At 40.5% G+C, this 27,032-nt stretch overlaps 2 protein-coding genes across 7 annotated transcripts in view; one reads left to right on the top strand and one right to left on the bottom strand.

Moving 5' to 3' along the window:
* The window catches only part of Magi3 (membrane associated guanylate kinase, WW and PDZ domain containing 3), a gene marked incomplete at its 5' end in the record, with an annotated part of 238,408 nt that extends 231,327 nt beyond the window's left edge, over positions 1 to 7,081 (top strand). Inside the window, 2 exon segments of the mRNA XM_005388980.2 lie at positions 2,608 to 2,746; positions 4,172 to 7,081. Coding sequence (XP_005389037.1) covers positions 2,608 to 2,746; positions 4,172 to 5,280 — 1,248 coding nt within the window. The 3' untranslated portion in view covers positions 5,281 to 7,081.
* Phtf1 (putative homeodomain transcription factor 1) overlaps positions 5,196 to 27,032 on the bottom strand; it is a 53,742-nt gene continuing 31,905 nt past the window's right edge. For 3 of the 6 annotated variants that reach the window (XM_013516424.1, XM_005388979.2, XM_005388977.2), the window contains 9 exons: positions 26,109 to 26,330; positions 22,643 to 22,771; positions 21,799 to 22,071; positions 20,884 to 21,015; positions 20,322 to 20,408; positions 16,880 to 17,035; positions 15,617 to 15,712; positions 14,071 to 14,196; positions 8,932 to 13,616 (listed from right to left, as the gene is read on the bottom strand). In XM_013516424.1, coding sequence (XP_013371878.1) covers positions 13,596 to 13,616; positions 14,071 to 14,196; positions 15,617 to 15,712; positions 16,880 to 17,035; positions 20,322 to 20,408; positions 20,884 to 21,015; positions 21,799 to 22,071; positions 22,643 to 22,771; positions 26,109 to 26,330 — 1,242 coding nt within the window. In that variant the 3' untranslated portion in view covers positions 8,932 to 13,595. Of the gene's footprint in view, positions 5,282 to 8,611; positions 8,701 to 8,931; positions 13,617 to 14,070; positions 14,197 to 15,616; positions 15,713 to 16,879; positions 17,036 to 20,321; positions 20,409 to 20,883; positions 21,016 to 21,798; positions 22,072 to 22,642; positions 22,772 to 26,108; positions 26,331 to 27,032 lie in introns of those variants that run through there. The other 3 variants (XR_001234855.1, XR_001234856.1, XM_005388978.2) reach the window with 3 other exon arrangements.

Below are 27,032 nucleotides of genomic sequence, written 5' to 3' on the forward strand. Positions count from 1 at the left end.
GCTTCAACTCACTACTTAGCTCAGGCTGGCCTCAAACTCTAAATGATTCTACTGCCTCAGCCCCCCAAGCGCTGGGATTATATGCGTGTGCCACCATGCCCAGCTAGTGGCCGTTTCTCAAACTACAGTGGGTGGGTGTGTGGCGGGGAATGAGGTCTCACTGAATTGGTAGGGCTGGGCTTGAATTTTTGATCCTTGTGCCTCCGCCTCCCAGACTGCTGAGACGATGCATGATTCCATTTAATTTTTTTTCTTGTATTTCTCTGTTCATTCCTCTCTTCTGTCCCTCATAATTTTATTTTTCAATAATACCCAACTGAATTTGAGTCTTTATCAAAACCTGTTTCCCCATTTTATTTTGATCACATTTAAATTTTTAGAGTAACTTAAAATTTCAGCAGAATGGTTACATTTCCCTGTCGGGTGGCATTTTAAAAAATCTTTAGTTTTGTGTAGCTCAGAGGAGAACCCCTCCCCCAGTAAACATTAAAGCCCCAGCTCCCCTTCCTTTTCCCTGATTTGGTCTTAAACAAAAATGACACCTGGTGGCAGATCTGTTCAATTACAAGTTTCATTTGCAGTTTGTCATAAACAGGCTTGGTGAGTTTAAGCCAAACAGTGTGACTGAAATGAACTATAACTCAGCCATGTTGTGTAAGATACACCTGAGCACACTCCAAAGGCTGTTTCTATAATTATGAGGATTACGTATCTAGTGCTCACTTAGCATTTGTATTTCCTCATGAAAGGGATTGCACCAAAACTTAGGGGAAATCGAGGTATTGGCTTTTGTTTCACTTAGATATTGTGGATAGTAGGGTTTTTTGTTAGTTATCTTTCTTACCCTTCTTCATCCTCTTATTTTTTTTAAGTTCTTTTTATGTATCTGGCTTACTCTGTTGCCTGTTACCATAACTGAAAACCTGAGAGTTGGAATAGATCATTGTCTTACAGTCTGGAGGCATGGAAGGCCAGGGCCCAGGCCAAGGGCCACACAGTGATGGGGCATCTTGCTGAGTTCTGAGGCCTGCAGAGCATCACGTGTGGAGAGAGAGCACACAGGCCAGACCCAGCTCCCTTTTATAGCAGAGCCACGCCTTCAAAAACCCACAGTCCATCCGCAGATTAATCAGCCAGTCACCTCCTGAGGTCCCACCAAATACCATTACCATTGAATTCTGAGAAGTCCATTCCCAGTACAGGAATTCAGGGGAGCATTCACATTGCAGTAGTATAAATCCACCAGTCTTGTTTCTGATTATCTTTCACTAGCATTTTTTTTTTCAAATAGTTTCATATAGTGTAGGTGGTATTTTACCTTGTATAGAATGAGGTGTAGACTACAGTTAAATCTTCACACTAATGCATTTATAACTTGGAAAATAACATTTACCTGTGGCTGGTGTATAGTCACCTTTCATCTCACTAACCCCCAACCTCGGGAGGTAGGTGCTGTTCTCACTAACAGGGCAGGGCAGTGAGGCCACTGAGCTCGAAAGGAGCACAGATGGAACCACAGACATGGCCTCTGAAGTCCAGGCTGCCAGCTGCTGGGCCAGGCTGTCTCTAGGGTTCGGAGATGTCCCGCTGACCTCTGTCAAGTAATTGCCGAGTCCTGTTGTATTACTCCTAGGCTTAATAAATATTTGCTTTTTGGACTTTTAGTAATAGTTCATTGTTTAGTCCTGTTTTGAAATCAATGCCTTCAGTTGCCTGTCACCTTGACATAGATTCTAAAATCACTATCATCATCTTTAATCAAGTCCTCTGCGGAAGTTAATATTTGATTATCCACATTTTCCTTTTCCTTTTAAAATAATTATTTGCAATAAATAACAATGGTGCTAACACGTCTTCTTTTGATCCCTAGTTTGTTTTCCAGGGCAATACTTTCCCACTAATGTTAGCCAGTAGTGGTTATAAATAAGTATTCATACCCGTTTGTTCACTGAGCTTCATGCTTTTAGAATTTCAATCTCTGAGTCTGTCGTTTAGCTAAGGCCTCCTATACGGACAGGATACAGCAGCGGCACAGAGAAGAGGCAGTTCTCCCGGAGAAGGTGTTACGAAATTGATTGAAGGTTCAGCTCACTTTTGAAAGTACTCTTCAGTTTGATCGTTCAGATACAGCTCTGTGGTATCATTTGGTTTATTTTAGAAACTACTTCTTGCCTGCCTAACTTTAGGTGGAAAACTCGGATTTTTTTTTTTCCTTATTCAATCCTAGGCATTGAACACAGGCCTCACACGTTAGAGAAGTTTTTTGGGTTTTTATTTTGTTGGTATCTGGGGATCAGACCCAAAACCTTAGGCATGCTGGGCAAGTGCTTTACCTAAGACTTTGATTTTTTTATTTCAAGATGTCCAGATCCTGACTTAGTAACCAAACGAAACTTTCCGTTGTAGGATTTTTATAAAGTAAAACTGTACACTGTCTTGCCCTATTGCCGCCATCTATCCATAGGTCAGCTGTAGCATTACAGCACACTGCATCAGCTAAAGATTTAAGGAGACTCACTTAGCAAGACTGGAGCGCTCTAGAGTTGACACAAGCAGAATGGAAGGGTACGTAGCTTCATCTTGTTCCTATGACTGTTCCCTGTCTAGGTTGGTGACCAGATTGTTGAAATCAACGGGGAACCTACACAAGGCATCACACATACTCGAGCAATTGAGCTTATTCAGGCTGGTGGGAATAAAGTTCTTCTTCTTTTGAGGCCAGGAACTGGCTTGATACCTGACCATGGTAAGTAAAGTTGCTAAAGATCTACTGTAGCTAAAAGGTGTGTTTTAAAGAGGGGGCAGCAGAAGGAAAATAGTGTGTCTGGGTATTTTACTAGCTAAATCAGACATGAGCACCAGAATCATCGAAAGCAGAGTGACTTCCACTTGTTGGAATAGGATGTATTTCATCAGAAAGCATAGAGTGCTTTTGTAGAGAAATGCGCCTGTAAGTAATAAGGACATTAGAGGCAAACAATTTAAATGACATGAAAAACATTTAAACTGTCTTAAATAGTCCAGCTGTCCCCCGTCCTTGGTTAATTACATATTACCAAGTGTTACTCATTTCTTTATAGTAAGATGTTTGTCTCACTGAGTAAACCCCATAAGAACTTTAGGCTTTTCTGGTCACTTGTCAAAAACAAGTTGCTATAGTCCTATCTGTGATACGAAGCAGGACCTGAGACCATGTCTGTGCTCCTGGTCTGGTCTTCAACTTCCTTGGTTTCACTGTATGTTTTTGAACTGTCACATCAGCCTAACAATAAAGGCAGAACCACACCCACTGAGTCCTGTCTCCTCTGGGGCCCCCGACCCATCACAGATCTTCTGTAGGATAAGCGTAGACGTAACCTCCCGCAGTCCCCTTGCAGCTTGTAATTCTCTGACTGTATTATCTTCCACCATCTGCTTGTAGATCATACATTCCCAGTGACATCTTTGCTAACTGTGCTGATTTTTTTTTTCATATAGTCCTAGGCTTTTTCTCTTCCTTCTTCAGGTTTGGCTCCTTCCGGTCTGTGCTCCTACGTGAAACCTGAGCAACATTAAGGCTTTCAGGGCTTTTCTTGGTCTTTCCTTAAAAAGACTTGGTAAATTTGCATGTCTTATAAATCACTTCCTTCGTTTTCTTTTTAATTAAAAATGATGCTATTAAATACATCTATTTCTGTCTTCTGCACTTTTCAGTCTTCTTTTGACATTAAATTTTGAGAGCTTTATGCAAGAAACTTATTTACAAATGCCCATAAACCTCATTCTGGTTACCGCAGTTTGGTCTCCTTTATTAGTGATTCTGATATATCCACTGATCACACCTTAATTAGCCTCAAGGACCAGGTAATTTGGTCCAGTTTTATTATTTCTTTCTTATATGCTTCTGGTTGGGCTTTACTAATAAAGAACTTACAGATTATATATTATCTCACTAATTATACATAATTATAAAAATGAGGCATTATGTACATAAAAATCTACCCTTTGTGTATGAACAGATGTCTATACACATCTGCCTTTACAGAGAGCTATGTAAACATGTATAAACTGGGTAACATATGCAGGCTGTTCATGCAGTCAGTACAGTTCAAATGGCTGTCAAAAGTTCAAAACTATGGTTCCCGTTTACATTTCTAAAATGTAATGATGTTCCGCTCCAATCACTTTGTAGGTGACTGGGACGTTAATAACCCTTCATCTTCCAGTGTGATTTATGACGAACAGTCACCATTTCCCCCAGCTGCACATTCTGCTTCCGTATTTGAAGAGTCTCACGTGCCAGTAACTGAAGATTCTCTAGTGAGAGTTCAGATGTGTGAAAAGGCAGAAGAATTAAAGGACACTGTACCTGAAAAGAAAAGCACTTTAAATGAAAATCAGCCTGAGATAAAGCATCAGTCTCTTCTCCAGAAAAATGTGAATAAGCGGGATCCACCCAACAGTTATGGGCACAGTGACAAGAAAAATCTACTAAGAGTAGAAAATGGTGTTACACAAAGAGGTCGATCTGCCAGTCCCAGAAAGCCAGCTCATCGCTATTCAGAGGAACATTTGGAAAAGATTCCTAGTCCTCTAAAAAATGACCCCAAAAGAAGACCCAGGGATAGATCACTCAGCCCTAGAAAAAGGTGTCAGATCGACACCAATGTAGGTTCTGGACAAAATCATTACAGAAAAAGCAGAGGACGCTCTTCTAGCCCAAAGAAGCAGCAAAAAACTGAAGGAAGCAAGGACTTGTCAAATGCTGAAGCCAAATTACTCGAAGGTGAGAGTCGCAGAGTAGCAGGCCGCGCTAGTGACAATGCTGAGCAGCTCCCAGATGGGAAAGAAAGATCAAGTGTGATCAGCAAAGACGTGAAGCAGAGCCAGCTGGGAAAAGACAGAGCAAGGTCTCCAGAGAAAAAGAGCAAGAGAATGGATGAAAAGTCTCCTGCCTCCCAAAAGGCTAGCAGCACTGCCAGTAGAGCAGTGTCTGAAAATGAAAAAGGGAAGAAAGCAACCATAGGAGAAACACGTTCTGGTAAAGATAAAACAGGAGGAAATGTCCAAATAGCAGAAAAAAAGCTGAAACAGGAACCAGATGAGAGGATGGTATTCAATAAAACAGAAGATCACAAAGGGAAAGAGCTAGAGACAGCGGACAAATGCAAAGAGAGTGAGAGGTTCAAACCTGAAAGCAGCTCTCCAGTTAAGAAAACACCAATAACTCCCGGGCCCTGGAAGGTGCCGAGTGCAAATAAAGTCACAGGCACGACTGGCATGGCTGAGAAACGGTTGTAACCTTTAGCATAAAACAAAGAAAAACAAGTTGTAATCTTTTCTTAGTAAAAAGCATTTTTCCAAGAAGTCTTTTTTTTTTTGCAGAAATTGTGAAACACCTAAGTACATTTTAATTTGCACATCAAGTTTCTAGGCTGCATGAAGGGCCTTTAGGATTGCTAAGAACCGGCCGTCCCTGGCTGGCTGCCCTCCCTCGCTCAGGAAGGAGCTGCGCCCCGCGCTCGGCTGACCTGCCCTGCGCGTCTCCGTGAGTGTCTGACAAGCGACACGTTGATACCAACAATGCTGTCGTAACTCACTTTGTATTTGTGCCAAGTTACCTACTGTATCGCCTGTTTTATCCTTCTCACTCAGATATTCCCGAAATCCCAGTAGGTTTGGCTTGGAAGTTGGTGTTCTCAATAGCATGTTGCATGTTTACAGAGAGAAATATCTGAGTCCTTGCAGACGAGATTGTTAGCTTATCAAACTAACAACTACTGATGGAGCCCCAGCTTAAAAGTAAAACTCCCAAGCATCGTTAATTTAAAGCAAAAGGTCAAATAGTAATGCTTTCTTATAGCTTTTTATTTTCATTTGGCTGGATAACGTATTTGAAAGTAACTGTTACAGATACAACAACTGAATGTTCAAAATGAGAAAGTCCTTCTAAGCAGCAGAGTTCACCTCTCGGCTTGTTAACCAAACAGTACTGCATCTCAGGTCACCTTTTGTCATTGTGAAGCCACAGAGCACCATGCAGAAGAGTACTGCTTACTGTTCTTCAGAGGGAAACTGCCCATGACCTATTCCTGGACACTTGGAGTGATCTCCCACTAAAGTCACCAGTCTTTAATAGATACGACAGATTTGAAGAATCAGATTACATAGAGTGTGTGAGGGACTTAATCTTGAAACCAGTTTCGCAGTCCATTGCCACATGCAGGCCTAGCTCGTGTGTGGAGGCAGAGCCTGGGGGCCTGCCTGGCTGTCAGGACGAGCATGGTAGACAGTGCGTGCTGGGTCTTTAACCTTTAGTTACATTAATTTTCTTATTGAAAAATAAGAAAGGGAGATGAAACATCTGCTTAGCTTGTACAACTTTTCAGAGTTTTTTTAAAAGTCTAATTACAGGTGTGTGCTGCAAGATATAGTTAACTCCATAAAATAGGTCCAGATTTTACGAACCCCTAAAGCAGCATTCAGTAGCATCTATAAATAAAGGCACACTTTCAGCGTAAAAATATTTTATGGAGTATTTAAACACATTTGTTCTGTCACCCAGAGTTCATCTCGTTGTTACAATCATGTCCAATGACACATTATGTCCAGGTCGATCCTTCTGCAAAGCTGACTGTGAAACTCATACAACAGTTGTATCAGACCCTGTAGATAGCACACGCTTCCCAGAGTGAGACTTCTGAAATCCCCTTTCATCCAGGACTTATTTACCCATCTATTGTAATTACTTGAATAGAGCAAAACTAGGAGGCTTGAATAAATGCTAATAATTTAGTAACAGAAATGATTTATTTTCCCTATAGTCCACAATTAGTGATACAAATCCTATTTTTATCGTTAATTGTGACATAACTTTGATGTCATATGTTGTCTGATGTGGCTCTTCCCTAAGTAACCTGTCACTGTACTGATTATAGACTGACTTAGCAATGTGGCCTTGGAATGCTGAGCAAAAACATGGATGTCCTGGCTGTAAATGTTTATATATGTACAGTACCTTTATATATACACTTGAGGTTCTGATTAGAGAAAGATCTGTAAATTGCTCGTTATTTTTTATATAGATATTAAAAAAAAAAAACAAAAAGCAATTCATCACTTGGATTTCTTTGACTTTCAGCTTTGCTTATGTTGCTTTCTACTTGTGGAGCTAGTTCTCAGAAAAGATTTTTGTCCCTCCAAGTAACAAATATTCAAAGTCCTACATTCAAGAAGATTCTTACAATGTGACTTCCCCTGTACAGCTAGACTTTTATACATACATGAGATCTGAGTTAGATATATCTATTTTTCACCTTTCAATGTAAAGAAAATAATTTTGCTTAAATAATTTGCTACTTAAAAAACCTTTCTTACACTATCAGAGAGGATAGTTTGTCTTACTAGTCAATTACTAGACAGTTGTAATGTCTAGCTATACAGTAAGTCCTGTTAACACAAGGTCTCAAAATTCTGTTTCCTCAGACTGTGGCAATCCAATGTTATTCTTACAGGTTGTTTTATTTACTTGAAGAAGGACATATTTATACTTGTTCATAGTAAGAGTTAAATGGAGTCAAGGCCTAAAACCTACTTTAAGACCCACCACTGCATGAACTCACTCTAGGGGTAAAATTCATTCCCTAGTTCCCAGGCCCCCTAGTGAAGATGAGGTGTGTTATAGCAAAAGCTGAAGGAAGTACCTGCAAGAGAGTCCCCCCAAAGCCCAGAGTGGACACATTGTCTTACTGGTCGCTCAGGCAGAAGAGTTTTGGGAAACTACGACATGATCTCACCAGAAAGACCCGGTTGCTAAGATCAAAAGCCCTGTCTTCAAACAGTTACATCACACAGCTCTGAACAGGCTCAACTCCTATTTCAGTAGTCCTGGACCAAAAAAGCACTTGGCTTATTTATTTCACATAAAAGTAAAAGGTATGTGGACTAATAGAGTTTCACGTTTAATACATCCACTCTTGAGAGAGTTGGGTTTTAAGAAAGCAAGGTACTGAGATTAAGATCGATGACAGCCTGCCAGGTCAGACTGGAGATGACCACGGCATGCTCCCGGAATTGAGAACTCTGGTACAAACACAGACTTGTCACAAAGCGTGACCTTCCAGTCTGGTAGGAATACATCAGAGCAACTTGTTGTATCATCATGCCATGCACCAATGCCTAAAAGCCATCTGTCCTTCTAAAATAATAACATCTTTATCAAGGTAACTTTTCTGGTTCTACTGTAAGGATTTACTAGCAACATATGCCTTACTTAAAGCATGCCATAATTATTCCACGAAGTCTGTAACCCTTAGTTGGCTCACTTAGTTGAAGATGCCCATTAACATGGACGTGTGTTCAGCGTTGCTATGACGTAGCATGAGGCATGAGAAGAAGTGTGGAGGCATGTTAGGGAAGGAACTCCAACAGGAGGCCCTGACTCTCTTACCTATACATTAAAATATAAAAAGACGTAAGTGCTGCAACTTAGCCCTACACGTTGTTAACAAAGACTCCTGCGCATGTGTGTCTATTTTATAACACTAACATTAAAGCAAGCCAGACAACTAGCAGATTCACAAATCCAAAGGTCCGTTTTGTCCTTACTTGAGGACAACCACTTGGGCAGTACCTCATGGCAGCTTACAGGCTCGAGATACTCCGCGGGAAAGGAAATACATTTGTGACACTCACTTCATCATTCGACATGGGCACCAGTAACTACAAGTCAATACGTGTGTAAATTAGATTAAATGCAAGGAATTTACTTTCTGATCTACCCAGATCGCATACTATATAAGAGCAAAACCCATACAGCCTGCATATGTAGATCTAAAATATTTTCAAAATGAGTTTCATTAATTTGAAAGAAGTTTATTTTTACAGTGCATAGGTCCACTTACCTCTAAACACCATGAACCAAAAGTAAAAAATAAACCAATAAACTTGTACTTTGTGAGACACCCTTGTATTTATTTTCCTACATGTCCCTGAAAGCCAAGAAAACCATATGCCAATTAGGTATTTCATTATTCAACTTTTCAAACATACTACACAGCGGCCATAGTCTACACATTCCGGAAGTTTGCACATCATACCTCCATGGCAATGTTAGGAGGGGCAATTCTCCTCAGTCCAACAGTAGATTAAAAAGTTAAGTCAGTAGTTATTTCACTTACACTTCTACAGTCACTACTATTCCAGTTAAATTATGAATAGCTCGCCCTGTCTTCACATCTTGGTTTAATTTCTCATCCCTTTCTGGGAATCAGAAGCACAGGTTCCTAGAGGGGATTATCCCGGGATAAATGGGGCAGAGAGCGTGGCTGAATGACAGCTCTTCCACCGTACCAGAAAAAGCACAAGAATGGTAGCAGACTGTTCCTCCTGCACACGTTTGAAGGAAATCAGCAGATGAACCGTGTCACCAGAGAAGCTCCCTGAAGGAGCTGACGGCTGAGAGGAGCGCCGCCGGCCGGGCCGAGCTGAGGCGTTTTCTGCGCGGCCCCACAGTGGGAACTCCCTTTGGGGGAACCTGCGGTGGGAGGCAAAGGGTGAGATGCAAAGCAGGAGGGAGGGAAAGTTGGAAAGGGAAGCAAAATGGATAGAGGAAGGCGTGGAGGAGACTACGGAGGCCAAGGAAGGCTGAAATGCAAGAGGCTGAAGGGTGGCTCCACGTTTTCCGATGGTTCATGTGGCTGTGCAGAACCAGCTGAGTGGGCAGTAACGGGAACAGCAGTGGCTCAGCACCACGGTCCAGGTAGCTTAGGGTTCGCTGAAGGCGGCTTAACCCAGTGGCAACAGAAACACGGAACTGACATTACCCTGGTGGCACGGTGCTCCCTTCAGCGGCACCTACGCTAAAATTGCCAGATGTGGTGTAATACTCCAGAGGCTGAGGCAGGAGGATCACCACAAGTTTGAGGCCAGCCAGGACTGCACAGTTCAAGGGCAGCCTGAACTACCCAGTGAGACCCTTTCTAAAAAGCCAAAAGCAAAAAATAACAAAAAACTTCGGAGCCTTTGGCTTTAACAATTGGGTAAATTTTTACCATTTAAATAGGGTAGGGAAAACTTTTACTCTCCCACCTTAATACAACTAAAACGAATGAAAAAAACATTTTCTAAAAAAGGGATATCAGATGCTGGGCAACAAACATCAAGGGACAGTGGAGTTAACAAGGCAGCCTCAGGAGTGCCCCTGAGGTAGTTTCTAGGCCGTGGTGTAGAAAGGGAGAGCTCAAAACAGAACCAGGCTGTTTACTGAGCGGAAAGGACAGAACTGAGCATTTGGGCCGGCTGGCAGAACCTGCAGGGCGGGGTTCTGCAGAAAATGCCCTCCACGGAGAGAAGAGCTCTGGAGACACGCAGAGGGCTCCACGGAAGCCTTAGCTGAGCACCGATGGGCACAAGCAAAGGGGGACACAGCCAAGAACAGAGGCGGCAGAAAACAAAGTTCACACAGGGCTGGGACACTGCAGTCCATGTTCCCGCGGCCAAGAGGAAAAGCCTCGGGGAGAAAAGCAGCAGGTACAACACTGTACCCAGAGGGGGCAGCTTCACAGCGCACGGAACTAGCCCCAAATCGAAGCCGCCTCTGGGCCAGCTACAAAGCTTAAAAGCAAGCCGGGACAAGTAGTAACTGCATTCCAAAATAAAGCTCAGAACATTTATGATTACAGAAAGAAGACACACAAGGCCTAACAGCCAACAATGTAAACTCCATAAATACAAAACTACCAGCATGGAAAATCAGGAAAATGTAGCCTCAGACCCAGAAATCAAAAACCCCCAAGTGACCCAGGTAGCGGTTTTATGTCCTTGTTTACTACTTTGATTACAAATAGATTTATTATGTGAAACAAGGTAGAGAAAAAAGTACATTAAGAAGAGATGTGGAAGATATTTTTTAGAAGACTAAAATCAAAGTTTTACAGTTGAAAATTAGATAGGATTTGCAAATCAGTACAACAGTATAAGCTAAAGAACTTAAAGGTACAACGAAAGAAACCATCCCAAGTTAAAAAGGAGACCAGAAAAACAAGCATCAGTGAGCAGGTTAACTTTAAGCAGCTTAATACATATGTAAAGTCAAGTTCTAGTAGGAAGTGGGGCAGAATATGAATAATTATTTAAGGAATGTCAGTTTTTTCTAATATGACAAAGTGAAAATGTAAAATATACAATTTACAACTCCATAGATTCAGTAAGTCTAATCAACCATAAGAAAAAAAATAAAAGCCCATGATAAAACTATACCAAGACACAAGATACATTATAATTTGCACAAATTCCATGGTAAAGATAAAAATCTTAGGAGGAAAAGAAAAAAAGAACAGTGGTAACAGTGAAGCAAACTTACGAGAACCCAATCTAGGAAGCAATAAACAGCGGCATCTTCAGACCTAACTATTACACCCAGGAAAGTACTTTCCTCTGTCAAGCTTCAGAGCTACTTCTCAGCAGAGCGGGCCATGCGACCCTGCTAAAAGGGTTCCAGGTTATCTTCAAAACAAGTTAGCTAGCAGAATGGAGTCTAAGTGACAAAACCTAAGACACATTTCCTTTCTGACAAGAATAGTTCTACAAACATCAAGGGACAGTGGAGTTAAAAAGGCAGCATGGAAAGGAGGGAAAGCCAAGATACGTAAGAACAGAAGCATCAGAAACTTGTTCACAAAACAAAGGATGTCACTTTCGGGTGGTGGCAACGGGGACAGAGGAGTGGATTGATTATAAAATATCTGAAGACGTCCAAAGACTTGGTGATTCACTGGATGTGAGGTATAAATAAGGAGTCAAGTGATTCCCAAGTTTCTGAAATGACTGACTACATTTACACTGGATTTTACCCAGATGAAAAATATTTAAACAGACTGTACACCAGCACATTCATAGCTGAAGGAACTCAGAAGAGTACCTACTGGAATTCACTGTGCAAAAGTAGCAGATTAGAACAGAATAGCTTTATATTTTGGCAAGAGAAATAGACAAAGACCTCAGTTTTCTTCACCTGAAATCTGCACTGAGTTCAATCTTGGATTTGAGCCAGTTGCTACCGTTCCTTACGGGAAATAGTAAAACCGGGTCTCTATAAGCCATGTGCTCAGACACTGAAACACCACCACAAAACAGTTCTTTCTAGAGGTACGTTACTATAATGAGCTTTTACTATTTCAAAAGGGTATACTTCCTGTGTAGCATCTAGAATAGCTGCACTTTTTGGTGATCCATCTGATCAGCAGGCAGTCTCGCTTCCTATGCCTCTCTTCATGGTTAGGAATCTTATCAATGAGATTTTTAAGGGACTTGTAAGTAATAATAGCAAATGTTTATTGAGGATTTACTAAGTGCTAAATACTTTATACTAAGTCCTAGGTGCCTTACAGGATAATCGCAACCTTAACAACCTTATTAAGTAGTTATTGTCCTTTTTCTAACAGGTGAAGAAACTGAGATGCAAAGATGTTAATTTGTCCCAGATTATGAAGCTAGTACGTGGCAAGGCCAAGGATTTGAACCCAGAGATCTGATCTCAATCCTTATCCCTAAAAATTTATATTTAAGCCTCACAAATATTTCTACATATAGAATATTTACTACTAATATACTGGTAAATGAATACATGCTTTACAAGTAATAACCAGGCTTTACAAAATCTTATAATTAAAATGTTCAGGCTTTCAGTTTGCCTCAAGAGGTTCTTCAAAGCTTTAACTTGAGCAAGAATGCTGGAGTTTCCATTAGCATATGTACATGTACGCTTATGTAACAGGAGATGCTGAGAGAGAACCTGCATCACCCAAGGGCGGATGGCTTGGGTAATTACAGACACTGAGGACCTGAAATTGTACCGAGGGTTGCATACAACATTAAGCTGCATGACAGAAAAAATGGTTAACATGGAAACTATGTCATGCGATGGACATAGATTAAGTAGACATATACTTAAAATTTCTCTGGGCGAGTTACTGAAGATATTACATGCATGACTCACAACAACTGTACTTACTAGAATTAATTCAAAATCAAGCTAATTAAAGATTTTTCCACAGCTGAACAGAAAATGACAACTTAAAAAAGATTTTTTTCCCTTTAGCCAAAATAAAAAAGCCTAGAAACTGAAACTCTCCGGTAAAGTTTTTTTTTTATTTGGATTCAACCTAAAATAGTTTGACTCTCTTTGATAGAGAAAAGAAATCGCCAATTTTCTTAGACTGTAATAGAAAAGTACTGAATTTTCATATTTTCAGTAAAGAGATATTTGTTTCATGCTTTGGGCATCCACCATATTTACCCAAAAAGACTATTTCCAGCACATGTAACTGTCACAGTACCACAGTGCCCAGAATAAGCTTCCTTAGAAAACTGTCCTTGTGTTCCTGTAACACAGTTTTTAGTCTGCTACTACCATACTGTTTGAAAACCAGGCTTTAGCATGCACACCCCAGTGGGAAAGGGCGCGTTCCTCTGCAAACACCTGCGTGCGCTCTGGCGGAGCCGGCAGCACCTGTGCACGGGCCGCGCAGGCGGGGCTCACGCGGTCTGTGGCCAGCTCCGTCCTTCCGGTCGGCACTGATGCAGCCAGGGGTGGGAATCCAGGCACGGGACTCAGCTTATGACTTAATTTTCCACAGCTAAGAAAAATCACCAAAAAAGTTACTTTTAAGACAAACAGGTAGGATTTAAAGGTACATTCACTGACCATGAACCAAAAACCCTTTACATAAAAAAAAACCAGTATCATGGAGAAACCATTAAAAACATTAACTATGATTAGTTGATTAAAAACGATTAAAAAACTTTCAGGGTCAGAAATGACACATTGCAGCTCCTGTGTTAGTGGTTTCCTGAGAACCTCGCAGCACACGGTACTGAGATGAAATTCACACTTGATTTTTTTGTTCGTTCAGTTGAGTCTACTGTACTTATGTAAAATGAGGAGGGAACCTGTGCTTCCCACCAATCAAAATGCCTGCTGCTTTAGCTTGGGTTTCCCGGCCAGCCACACACCCACATGCCACGCACAAAGCAGATTATTACGCACAGTAACTTTCACATCTAAGATGCTAGAGTGGTGATCACACTTACTCTTATATTAAATCCTAAAAGATCACTTATCACTCCTGAGACAGCAGAAAGAATAACTACTCTTGTGATATTGTAGATTAAGGGATTCATTGTCAGTCCATAGAGTCTAAATGGTGTGTCCAGCTCCTATAAAAACATGAAAAAAATAAAATGAGACATAATTTCTGTTTTTCAGAAGTTGTTAGTAATTTCTTGCTGTTTTTTTAAGTTTTGGGTGAAGATGACTTTAAGGCTCTCTTTCCTTAAGAATCCAAAACTAACTTCAGAAACTCCATAATGTATCCTAAACTACTTTTCTGTGACCTTTATCTGTTATTTTACTTTTATAGTACTGGGCATGGAACCCTGGGCTTCACACTGAGCTATATCCTCAGCCCTGTTTTTATTTTTTATTTAGAGACAATGTCTTGCTAAGTTACCTAGGCTGCATTCAAACTTGGGGTGCTCCTGTCTCAGCCTCCCATAGTGCTGGTGTTACAGGATTGCACCACCACATTGGCCTATGACCAGCTTTTTAAGGGGGATTGGAACAACAGCCATTTATGGGTTTAAAAAAAGTAATTTAAAAGATGTGATAGACATCAGCAATTACCAGAACCTGGTAACAAGATTGAAGTTTTTTCCCTAGAATGTTATTAACCCAGAACTATCATGTTGGCATTTTGAATCTCCATAGCCTGGTATCTAGGTGTCATAAAGGGTCCCCTGAAAGAAGCAAAGCACTAATTTGATTAATAAAAAAGAAGCTTGATCCACTTTCTTTTTCTTGTGTAAAAACACTACATGGGGCCACAATGGAGCCTGAGTCCTCCGCGCAAGAACTCTGGATGGATGCACAGCCCTGGTCAGTGATTTCCTAATGGCACCTTGGAAAACACAGTCCTTCCAGAGGTCACAAACGAGACAGCTGCAGGTCTTGGTGACAGTGTCCACATGGCCTCGGTGAAGCGGAGGTGCAGCACTGGTGGCAGCTACTACCTCTGGGAGCAGGGAGGCAGCCACCAACACAGCTGCAGCAGCCAGTCCCCCTGGGTCAAGCTGGGAGGCCTGCGCAGCCCCTTCCACAGCAACCTCCTCCACAGAGACGATGGCGAGGTAACCAGAGCACGCATACCGGGACCCATACAAGCAACACGGTCCCTGATGGTGGCACACCTGGTCTATGGACCAGACTGTGCCTGCTTCTACGCAGGCACACCTCTTCCCCAAGGAATACAGCACCCCCACGAAAAAGCCACCGCTCTCTGACCGCTTGATGGCCAGGGGAGGCGGCAGCTGCCCTCCGGGAACTTGCTCTTACCGTGTTCCACCCAGCAGCCTGACTCCGTGACGGACGGAGCGCACTGCACCCGCTGGCCTCAGCCTGGCCCCCCGGAGATCGGGCCCCCTGGCTCTGGCCCTGATAGCTGCCTTGACCCTGAAGGCCGTGGCTCCCGAGTCTCCCCCAGGGCCTCCTGCCCCATTTGGGGCACCATCCATGATATGCTGTTTTCTCAGACAAGCCAATTTAATTTGTAGTAAAAGTATATCATAAGCTGTGACTTACTTTTAACAACTTGGTGGACAGCTTTAATACATTGTTTACTAGAGTGAGCTGTTCTTTCTTATTTGGCTTTTTTTCCATCTTAAGATATAAATTAATCTAAGGGAAGGGATAGAAAAATAAATTTCACAGAAAAAAAGATACATATGTATACTGCACAAAATCCAGCAAATTTTAAGGGTCATGTTTTCAGGTAAAATAAAATTCGAGTTTCCAGCAGCTCTTTCTATAGAGACCATGTCAGATACCCCGCCCCCATTCCTATTCAGCTGCCCCTGGCGAAGAAAAGCTACTTAGTAAAGAAAAAAACGTTAATGACGAAGCAGTTTAAACATCAAAATAATGAATTTTTAAAATTTTAATTACAATGTAATAATATAAGCAGATAAACCTGAGTTCAAAAACTGTATATTATTCATCTCTGTATCCCCCAAACAATCTAATATCTGCAATTAAACACTTGCAGAAATAAAGAAGATAGCTGCTTCTAAATTACTAATTCCTTAGCTTTTCCTTTTATAAAGAATCCTCCACTATAATTTTAAGGATTAAAAAGAAACTTCAAGTATACCTACTTTAAAGTTTATGGGTAAACTCAAAATTATAATCAAAGCTCAGAAAAATCACCTTATAGACTCTGTATTTACAACAAGCATTTCACCAGGCCGGCCTTGTGCATACCCATAACCCTAGCACTTAGGAAGGTGAAGCAGGAGGATCCAGTGAGTTTGAGGCCAGCCTGGACTGCACAGTAAATTCAAAGCCAGCCTAGACTACACAGTGAGATCCTGTCACAAAAAAAAATAAATAAATAACGTTTTTCTTCATCTTAGTATCTATTCACAAAGTGGAAAATATTTTCCAAACAATGAATAATGCATTCTATAGCTAACAGAAAGAAACAGGCAAAAAACAAGCCAAAAAAGGAAAGAAACAAGCTTCTGCACATACGAGGTGACAAGTACTCTGAAGATCCAGTATTTGATATAGAACATTAAAAGCAGCTCCACTACCAACAATAAAAACATCTTATAGTACACGAAATGTTTTCAGCTCACTAGATCTTAACTCTCACACTCCCAGGGGGAGCTGTGGAGGTGTCAGACCCACTTCTAAGGAGAAAACGGTTTCAGGCCCGCACAGGGACTCGGAGGTCAGACAGTTCAGAGAGCGACAGCCAGACAGTGACTCAGCGCTGATCCCGCAGCACTGAGAATATATTTTGCCACCTCTAACCTCTGAGCCAAACTGACAGGCCAACAGTACCTGTTCTGTAAGTAATATTGAAACATTGCTGTACTTCTTATTGGTTTCAGACCCCAGAGAGGCCAGGCGCAGTAAGAAAAGCAGTAAAGCGGTTTCCCAGATCAGAAACTCCCAGTTGTAAACATCATTCAGGAAGGTTTTATGTCCTTGAAGAACCTATCAAAGGAGCCAAGAAAAGTTCGGTTTATGATGTGTCTTAAAAATCATGTAATTATTGCTTTATTCTATCAATTGTATTTTTAAGAACTCAATATTTTAACATTCAAAGCAGAAGTCTTAATACGGATAAATATCATCTATTTACTTTTATATTTCTCTAAGTTTCCTAGAGTTTCTTCTTTTTCATGAAAGACATCCAGGGTTTTCAGTGACAGAAGAGGAAAACGTAACACACTAAGTAAAATAAGACAAATGCCGCCCACTCGCAAGCGCAGGATGACCACTGTTCAAAGCACTAAATTTGCATCATTAGGGGCCCAAAACATGCGGCCCATTCCACTGGTGTGACTAAAAAACCCTAAGGATCAGTTCTCCATTCTAGTTTAGAATCCAAACTAACAAGCTAGGATTTATTAGGTGCTACAATGTGTATAGTTTTCGGATACAAGTTTCTGCTGTTTTCAACATTGTTGACATAAAACTAAAGAAACACATTCAAGAAAGCCCAACCAAGGCAAGCTGAACTACTGAGACACATACAGAGAACTTTCACAGAAACCAAGTGCATCTGCAGAACAGGAAGTCACTAAGTGCCTCTTCTCCCGCAGGACCAGGCGGGCCACATCTCCACTCCTCCTGACCAGTTCCGTCGCCTCACAGGACCCGCTCTCTGCTTTCTCATTAACTTTGACTTAAGCCATCTGTGGTGTGACAGGCACCCTTGGCCTCAGCGTCCCCTCCTGGTCTGCCTTCTCCAAAATCCTCACTGATACCATAGGTTCTATGTTCCAATTTCCAAAAGAGAAAGTATGTTTAGCTCAGTTTGGGTCAGGTTCAACTCAGTCAATTAGCTATAGTGAGGTGGAATAACCTATGTGCTCAGAAAAGTGCTATAATTTGTTGCATGTAATAGATTACAAAGATACAATTAAACTGCTACAAAATGAAATACAAAGAAAAATTCTTAAAATAGGCCAGGGAAAAACCCACACATTTTAAAAGGAAAAAACAAAACAAAAAAAAAAAGCAGTAGGACTGGCTTCTCAAGATACTGTAAAATATGGAATGTGCTGAAACTAACTAGTAACCTAGAATTCTATTCCAACAAACAGTACCTTTCAAAAATGAAAATGAGACATTTCCAGTAAGCAAAAGCAGAGAACGCACCACCAGCAGACTGGCACTAAAGTAAATTCTAAATAAAGAAATAGGAGGGGGGCTGGGGATTTAGCTCAGCGGCAAAAGCGCCTGCCTGGCATGCACAAGGTCGTGAGTTCGGTTCCCGGTACCGGAGAAAAACCAAAAAAAAAAAAAAAAAAAAGAAATAGGAGGAAAGTAATCCTGAAAAACCACAAAAATGTAAGAAATAAAGGCAATGAAAAGGGTAAAAATAAATGCATACCTGACTACAAAAAACAATCACTTCTTTGGAGGGGGTGTATGTGTGTGTGGGGGTGTGTATAATGAACAAAAGATAAAAGAGTGAGATAAAGTGTTCTAAGATCCCGGCATTATCAAGGAGGCTATACAGTTTAATTAAACTATATAAGTCAGTCATTTTATTAGACTCAATCTCTGATATTACTACTAAAATAATAGTAAAAGAATGTATAACAAGGTAATGGTGAGGATTAAGTGGAATACTAAGAAATATTTGGTTAATAAAAACATAACAAGAGAGAAGAGAAAAAGGAAAATTAACAAGTAGACCAATCAGGAAATAAACAGTATCTGTAGGTGCACTGATTGTGTTAAGTTCAAATGAACAAGGCACTCCACAATACCAAGACTGGGAGGCTGGTTTAAAAAACAAGCAATCAAAAAAAGTCATGATGATTACAAGAGACATGCCTAAAATATAAGAAAATAAAAGTGTAAAGATATAAAATGCAAAAATAAAAGACAGCTCATGTACTTAATACCAAGTAGAAACATTAGAAATACAGACATTTAATAAAATCATAAAAGATGAAAAAAAATCCTCATTTATTGTCTACTGTTTCTTTTTCTGACAGAAGTTTTTGTTGCTTTTAACATTTTCAGATTAAAGGAGACTAGAGACAAGACAACTACATGCAACATGTGATTCTGAAATGGATCCCACACTCAAGGAAAACACACACACACACACTATAAAGGACATGAAAGTCAATCTAAGACAGGCATGGAGGCACACATATATATTCCCAGCTACTTAGAAGGCTGAAGCAGGAGAATTCGAAGTTTGAGGCCAATCTGAATAGCTTAGCAAGACCCTATCTCAAAATAAAATAAAAAGGGCTACAGGTATAGCTAAGTAGTATATAGCACTTGCCTAGAATTGTGAGGCCCTGGATCCAATCACCAGCATTAAAAAAAAAAAACAAAAAAAAAAGAGTCCCAAGAAGAGAAATAGCCATCCTAAATCTGGATGTACCACACAGCCTCATGTACATAAAGCAAAAATTGAAATAAATAGAAGGGAAAACAAATTCAGAATCACAGTAGACTTGAACATACCCTTACTGATGGCTGACAGAATAAACAAACCAAAAAATAAGTGAGGATATAGGCAGTTTGAGGAGCACAACTAAAGAACTTGGATTAGTGGATATATAAAGAAAACTGCTGTCAACAATGACAGACTACAAATCCTTCCAAAGTGCTGATGGAAATTTAATAAAACGAAATATATGCTGTACAATAAAGGGAGCCTAGACATAGTTCCGAGAACTGAAGAGTCAAGAGGTTTTCTGAGCACAGCAAGACTGAGCTAAACTCAATAAATGGAAAGAACAGAAGAAGCCTGTGACTCCTTGTAAGGAAAAAACAAAAGGACTTAAGACAGGAGGACCTATCAAATGGACACAGGAAGTGGCCTCAAGGGGCTCCCACTGGCCAAATCTAATGTAGTAATGGATTATAACCGATGGGTAAAAAATAACAATACATGATCCACAGTGCCATAAATGAATGAGAAACAAAGGGCTACCTTAGAATGACAACTAATGTAGAGGGAATGAGGTAGTTAGGAAATCCCTCTTTTGCAATATCAGGTTCTGATAGCCTTACGTAAGTCAAAAACTGCTGAATGAAATTAAATTAGAATGTTCTTAAAGTTTTAAAGAATCTCAAATTTATCCATATTCTCATTTTAAGTTAGAAAAATTAACAAGTATTCAAAATAGCAAAAGAAATAAAGACATATATTAAAATTTATACTTAAACACATTAATTACCTATTCTAATACTGGAAGTTAAACCTATAATCAAATGTCCACTGAAACACATATGAAACTTTTACCTGGGCACAACAAATGAAAGCAATCGAAAGTGTCAGCAAGAAGACTGAAGATACAACCACATCGACTGAGCGCTGTGGGCCCCGTCTCTGCAGAGACACAGATGTCAGTGTTCTAGGTTACAGTCAGGGACAGCAACAGCCCTCACAGCATTAAACTCTGAATATCACTACCATAATGTAAAAATAAATGTTTACAAGTTTCTGACACAGAATTTTAATATATTTCAGATACTATCAACTTGCAGCACTGAAATCCATGCCCTTCCAAATTGAGAAGTTGACTTATTATACATTTCCAGCTACATTTCTAAAAGTCAAAAGATATAACACTTATCACTCTGCCTTACAAATTTAAATTTTCTCTTTCTAAACTTTCTAAACTTTCCCTACCAATTGTGCAGATACACCACATCCAATGTGGTGCCTAGAAGTTGGTCAGCCACTGATGTAATCTGCAATGCCCGGAACCACCCTGCCCAGTGGGTAGATGGTGCTACAAACTTTAACGAGTATACTCTACATACTCTTACATACATCCTATAGCCAATCAAATAAAACTCACCTTTAGGTAGGAACGCAGTGATAGCCAAATTTTAATATTCTCTACTTTTTTAAGTCTGAAATGAGGTATTTCATATTTCTTTGCTTTTCTGGCAGAAGTAATATGACTGAAGAGTTTTGCAAATAAAAATCTCTAGAGGAAGTTAAAAAATCACAAAGAGAAAAGTACATATTGGTCTTCGTATTCATACAAGTATCAACAATATCCCCCGGATTTTCTAAATGTTAAAAAGAATGAAACTCTTATCAGTAATCACTAAGGACAGTGAAAAAAACTTAACATCTCATTATCCAGTTGCTTCCAAAGCACATGATATGGTATTATACTTCTTCACAAAACGGTACACTCTTGACATGTGTAAGGAATACCCTTTGGATACTTTTTGTGAATCCTCAACTGTACAAACTCAAATGTTTATACATGGTTCTTCTGGCTTACTTTCCAATTATTTTTCCATATAAAATCACATTTCTTATGCATATCACCAATATAAATACATTCAGTCAGCAATCTAGAACTCATCAAATTTCAGTAAATTTCTCACTTGACTATCCCCCCGACCCATCTCACTAAGTCATTTATTTGCCCAAGTTGTGCTCAAATTTGTGACCCTTCTTCTGCCTCAGCCTCCCAGGGTTAGCCCTTTTGCTTTCACAAAAATATTACCACTGAGGACTGCTACATACAATACAAATATAAAACAATAAAGCCACACTGAGGTGCACATACTGAGCGTTAGCTACCTAAACCACTTATTTCCATACACAGGGTTCAGCAGAATTTTAGATTACAACATGTAACTTGTAAACAGTCAATAACACAAATGTTAAACCCTCAGACACCCAAATCAAGGGAACAAAAGCAACTCAATGAGATAGCATACAAAAAAGAAATTTTACTTCTATGTCCACTGACCTGTTTATACGTTCTCTCTGCCACACACATCATAAAAAAAAACATCCAAGTAAGACACAATCTCTCAAAAAAATTAATTATAGACAAAATAATAATGGGTGTAACAGGTGGGGCCCCACAAAAGAGAGTCAAGATCTCCTCAGCAGAGATGGACTTTAGTTGGTCAAAGCTCTTCTCCCGGAACAGTCGATGCAAAAAAGGAAAAAATGCTAATCCGATGGTGACGACATTTCCCAGCATCTGATAACCTACTCCTTGCTGATACGCATTGACCTGGGAATTAATGTAAAATTTCCAGCATTACTGCATCACAAAATGAAGATATGAGAAGCTCTTATCAAATGCTATTTAAAAATATTAAAAAACACATTTTAAATGAAGTACAAATAAAAATGACATGCAAATGTGAGCTGAGGATATAGGTCAGTGGTAAACCATGTCCTTAGCATGCACAGGGTCCTCAGTTCCCAACACGAAGGGAAGAAAAAATACCTACAGATTTATGACTTATTACAGATCATGCCCAACTGAGACAAGGAATATTTATACCTGAACAAGATCACACTAACAGAGACTGTATGCAGCAAATTTTTTTTAAAAAAACGAAGGCTGTAGCTACAGAATTTAACATGTATATCTGTGGTTCAAAAGCTGAGTCTAGGAATGTAGCTCAATGGTAACAATGCTTGCTTAGCACACACAAGGCCCTGAATTTGATGCCTGGCACCGGAAAAACAGAAAAGCACGGTCAATACTGTTCTAATCACCGAGCAGAGTGTTATATAAAAACTCCTGATCGTTCGGTAGATTCCTTTTCAAATCCGGAACTTCTTAGATATCTTACCCTGCTCATGATGATACCACTTATTTCCAACACAGACATGTCCATCTTTTTGCATTCATTTCCTTCCCAGATTATTGCACTAACTCGATCAGAGGCAGGACTTGAGTTCTGAAGCCAGAATAAATGGTTCTGGAGAGAAAAATAAATACAAAGCTGTTTGATCCACTCCTTCCTTCCTCCACTAGTTTTCCCTTCTCTTTAGTCCAGCTCCCAGGCGGTATTAGTCAGTGCTCAGTCTCATCAGTCTATTCTTTCTCTCTCGTCCCTGATTCTCAGCCCTTTCTTCTTTATGGAGTCATTTTCTTACCTAGAGAGGCTGAATGTCTTCTATAATGAGGAGTGGCAGGATTCCATGATGTCTGAAGTTGCTTACCTCTCTAAGGCCATGGAAGCAAGAATAAAATTAATATATTCACAGGCTACTAAGGAAGAAAAAGTATCTCTGGAGCAACGAGATTTCACTGGGAGTATAGAAACCCCCGACTTATTAACACTCAAGGTGTGAACTTTCACAGATACCAATGACCTTACATTATGAACACCCACAGATGGGAACAAATCGCGGAAGTAACTCCCGTGGTCTGCCGGACACTGTCACAGCTGTGCTGCCGTGTGCTTACTGCAAGTGCGCCAGTGTAGAGCAGTACAGTGCTCAGGCAGAGCCCACGATGACGAGAAGCAGGAGGAAAGCTGTGGTGATGTGGAGGGGACTGCTAGGAAGCGCAAAGCAATATACACTGTATATTTGTGTCAGAGATGTGAGGCAGGACTTGAGTTGCGAAGCCAGAATAAATGGTTCTGGAGAGAAAAATAAATACAAAGCTGTTTCGTTCACTCCTTCCTTCCTCCATTAGTTCCTCCACTCACTTTGTTGAACTTATGAACTAATCTGACTTATCATCGTTCTCCCAGGATGGAACGCGTTCCTAAATTGAGGGCTTCATGTAGCAGGAAATAAGTGGGAGAGGTGCAGAGGCCGGACAGACCACGTGCATGAGGAGCTAAATCTTTCTCCAGTCTAGGGGGCACAGAAAACCCGATGCTCAAGCTCAAGAGGCCCCAGTGAAAGCGGCCCCAACCTCCTCTGCCAGAGCGCGTCCTATTCGTCAAGCGCCAGCAAGTGCCGTTTCCCAGACACGGTCCTCTCAGCTGCCACGTACCTCACAAAGTTTGCCCTTCTCTGAAATTAAAAACCCTGTATCAGACAAATTAGCATCTAATTATATGGTGCATTTGTTGCGTCTTCTATTTCCTATATAATCATTGTTAAAATGTAAGTTTCTAGAAAAGGACCATGTGGTATATTTCTTCTCTTCCCACAGTATTCATCATAATGCTCATGAACATTTATTGATCTCGTTCACGGATTTATCTAACCAATATTTATGAAGCACCTACCATGTAACATATAACACGTGACATGTTACTACATAACATGCACTGCAGATACAATGGATAACAAGATATATGTCCTTGTTATCGAGGAGTTTAGACATAATTAAATAAAATTCCTTTCCTTACATGGTAAGGAAAGGAAGAGTGCATTAGGTGTCTACAGGATAAGTTTCTTAAAGAAGTAAATCACTCCAGCAAAAGCCTGCCTTAAATATAAAAAGAAGTGAGCCAAGGGATGGATATTAGGAAAAAGTATGTCCCAGGCAAAGAAACCAGTACATGTAAAGGACCAGAGGCACATGAGACATAAAAATAAAAAAGGAAGAAAGGAAAGAGAGAAGGAAGGAACTGCGGGTTCAGCTGAGTTAAAATGGTCAGATGTGTGATTCTATTACAGCAAATAAAGCCCCAGAAGCAAATAACCCAAAGAAAGAGAAAGAGATTTTAAGGACAATGGCATTATCAGATTGATGGAAATATCACTGGCTGTAATGAGAAAAATGAAAGGAAAACGGGAGAGGCCAGAGCAGCTGCTCTAACCATCCGGACGCGGCTGATGAGGGACAGTGGAGGCCAGCGTCACACGAAGTGGACAGTGGAGACCATGGAGGTGGCCACACCACTGACAACGGACAGAGCAGAAACACAACAGCAGGCTGGGGCTTGGGGAGAGCTGGGAAATGGTGAGTTCGACTTGCCATGTGAGTACACCTTCCCCAATTATTCTTAGATCTGTCTTACAAGCGTACGATAAATCTCAGAAGTACAAGGAGCTCACGATCGCTGCTATGCTATGCACAGCTACTAAGGGCCTTCATCATTTTGAAGACGCTTCAGGCTGAATATGAAGAATATTCAAATTCAAACTCTGATAGTAAAATTGGAGAAAGCATAATACTTTAATGAGAAAATGTAAGGTGTTTCTGCTTAGTTTCTAAAAAGTCATACAGATTTAATGAAATGGGATTTTCCCCCATAGAATGTGTAATTTAATTGTAAGCTTAGAATCAAGACAATGCAATAATTAAACAAATGTATATCTATCATTATTATTTACAAGGCAGTATAAACATATTTAAGCTAAAAAGCAAAGAAAGAAAGAAGAACCATGACCACTGCCATCAGACATCTACAAACGCTGACAGCGTGAACCGTTCCCTGATCATCCAGGCTGTCCAGCGGCGGCATGAGCTGTCTCAGGACACGACAAGCACACAGCCCCACGAGCCCTCCAGCCACAGCGGAGACTGACTGCTCAGCTAATGGGGTAACCGAGACTAACAGCACTATGCCAGCCACTTAACATGACCTCAGCTATTTCACAGTATTCCTCACAAGTAAGAACTACTATTACCATGTGACAGATGGTAAATTTTACAGCTACAGAACGAATGCCTAAATTGGTTTTGAAGGCTAAAATACCTTCAATAGACTCTCCAATTCTAGACTATCTGATTTTATATTAATATGAAACCTAAAATTAAAACCACCACTTGATTTGTAGATTACTAGAGAAGCAATGTCATCTTCTAGTAATTTAGATATAATACTACAATGTCTGTGAATATATAAGGTAGATGTACCAATCAAACAAACCTGCTCATACAAAATAAACATTAAAGCTCACTCTCACAGCTGCGTATGGTGAACATGCCTATAATTCCAGCACTCTGGGAGCCCCAGGCAGGAGGGTCCAAGTTCAAGCCCATCCTGTGCAATTCAGTGATTCAGCAAGACCCTGTCTAAAATAAAAAAATTAAAAATGGGCTAAGGATGTAGCTCAGTGCCAAGGCCCCGAGTTCAATCCCCATTACCGAGGAAAGAAATCATTCTCATTAGTTTCAACAGGAAAAAGTATTCAGAAGAAAAAATTAGGTCAGGCCAACTGCATGGTATTCCTGAGTTCTCATCCCAACATCTTCACTTTCAAGCTATGCTCAATTTTCCATCTCTAAATTAGGAAAAACGGTATTTCTATAGGATTTCTGCGAAGTTAAGTAAATGAGATAATACAATGCCTGACATGAGTATATAATAAATATTAGCCATTCTGACCATTTCCTTCACAGACCTGCTGAAAAACGTCTTCTTTGGGGTCACGTTTGGTCCCTGAGTGCAGGGTGTTCACACGGGTCCCCTCGCTGTCGCTGGTGACAGAGGACCGGCACTCGGGGCCGTGCAGCAGGTCATCCCACAGCATATCCTCAGTCTCTGAGTCATGGCGGGTGCTTTCTGAGTCTCTTCTTGACAGGTTGAGGCTTCGAGAGCCACCACTCGTGCCAGATCTAGAGCCCTTTAAAGGAAAATCTTAAGAAATTGCTTTTCATTCATCTTTAATTATATATCTGAAATAAAATTAAAACAAGTTATCTATAGCAATAACTAGCAAAAGTTTCACAAGCTGATCACCATGTTGTCATTTACTCACAGGTTTCGTATAATCATACATTTTAATATTAAATGTTAAACTCTGATGATCCTAGCAAGCAAGATTTTAAAATTATTCCCTCTAGGATTATTCAATTCAGCGTTCTGGGACGGGAGCGATTCCAGCAAGCACACCCAGAGCACTCACTCAGTTAGCTTGGCTGAGCCTTCTGAAACACAGTACCCCCTACTTAAATACTGTGACCCTGGCTGTGAGCTAGAGCTGACCAAGGCCCGGCAGCACCGTGTTAAAGGACAGTCAGCAATCGGAAGCACAGGCAGTGCAGTTCCCCTGCACGCAGACGTAAACACGGAAGTTCTTCCATGACTCCAGCTGCCTTGTCAATCAAAACTCAACTAAAACCACGTCACCATCCACTCTGCTCACGTCTGAATGACCTCATTTCAAATATGCTCCTTAGCTTAAGAAGAGATTTTGTTACTGCTCCCACCATTCAGAGGTCCCCTCTCAGCAGTATCAACCCCGCTTAGGGTACTTAGGCTCCATACTCCAAGAGACTGGTAAGTAACCACATCACCTCTGAGCATCACCTATAATACTTTTATG

Source organism: Chinchilla lanigera, unplaced genomic scaffold (genome assembly GCF_000276665.1).
Source record: "Chinchilla lanigera isolate Chin_1 unplaced genomic scaffold, ChiLan1.0 scaffold00034, whole genome shotgun sequence".
Classification (NCBI taxonomy): domain Eukaryota; kingdom Metazoa; phylum Chordata; class Mammalia; order Rodentia; family Chinchillidae; genus Chinchilla; species Chinchilla lanigera.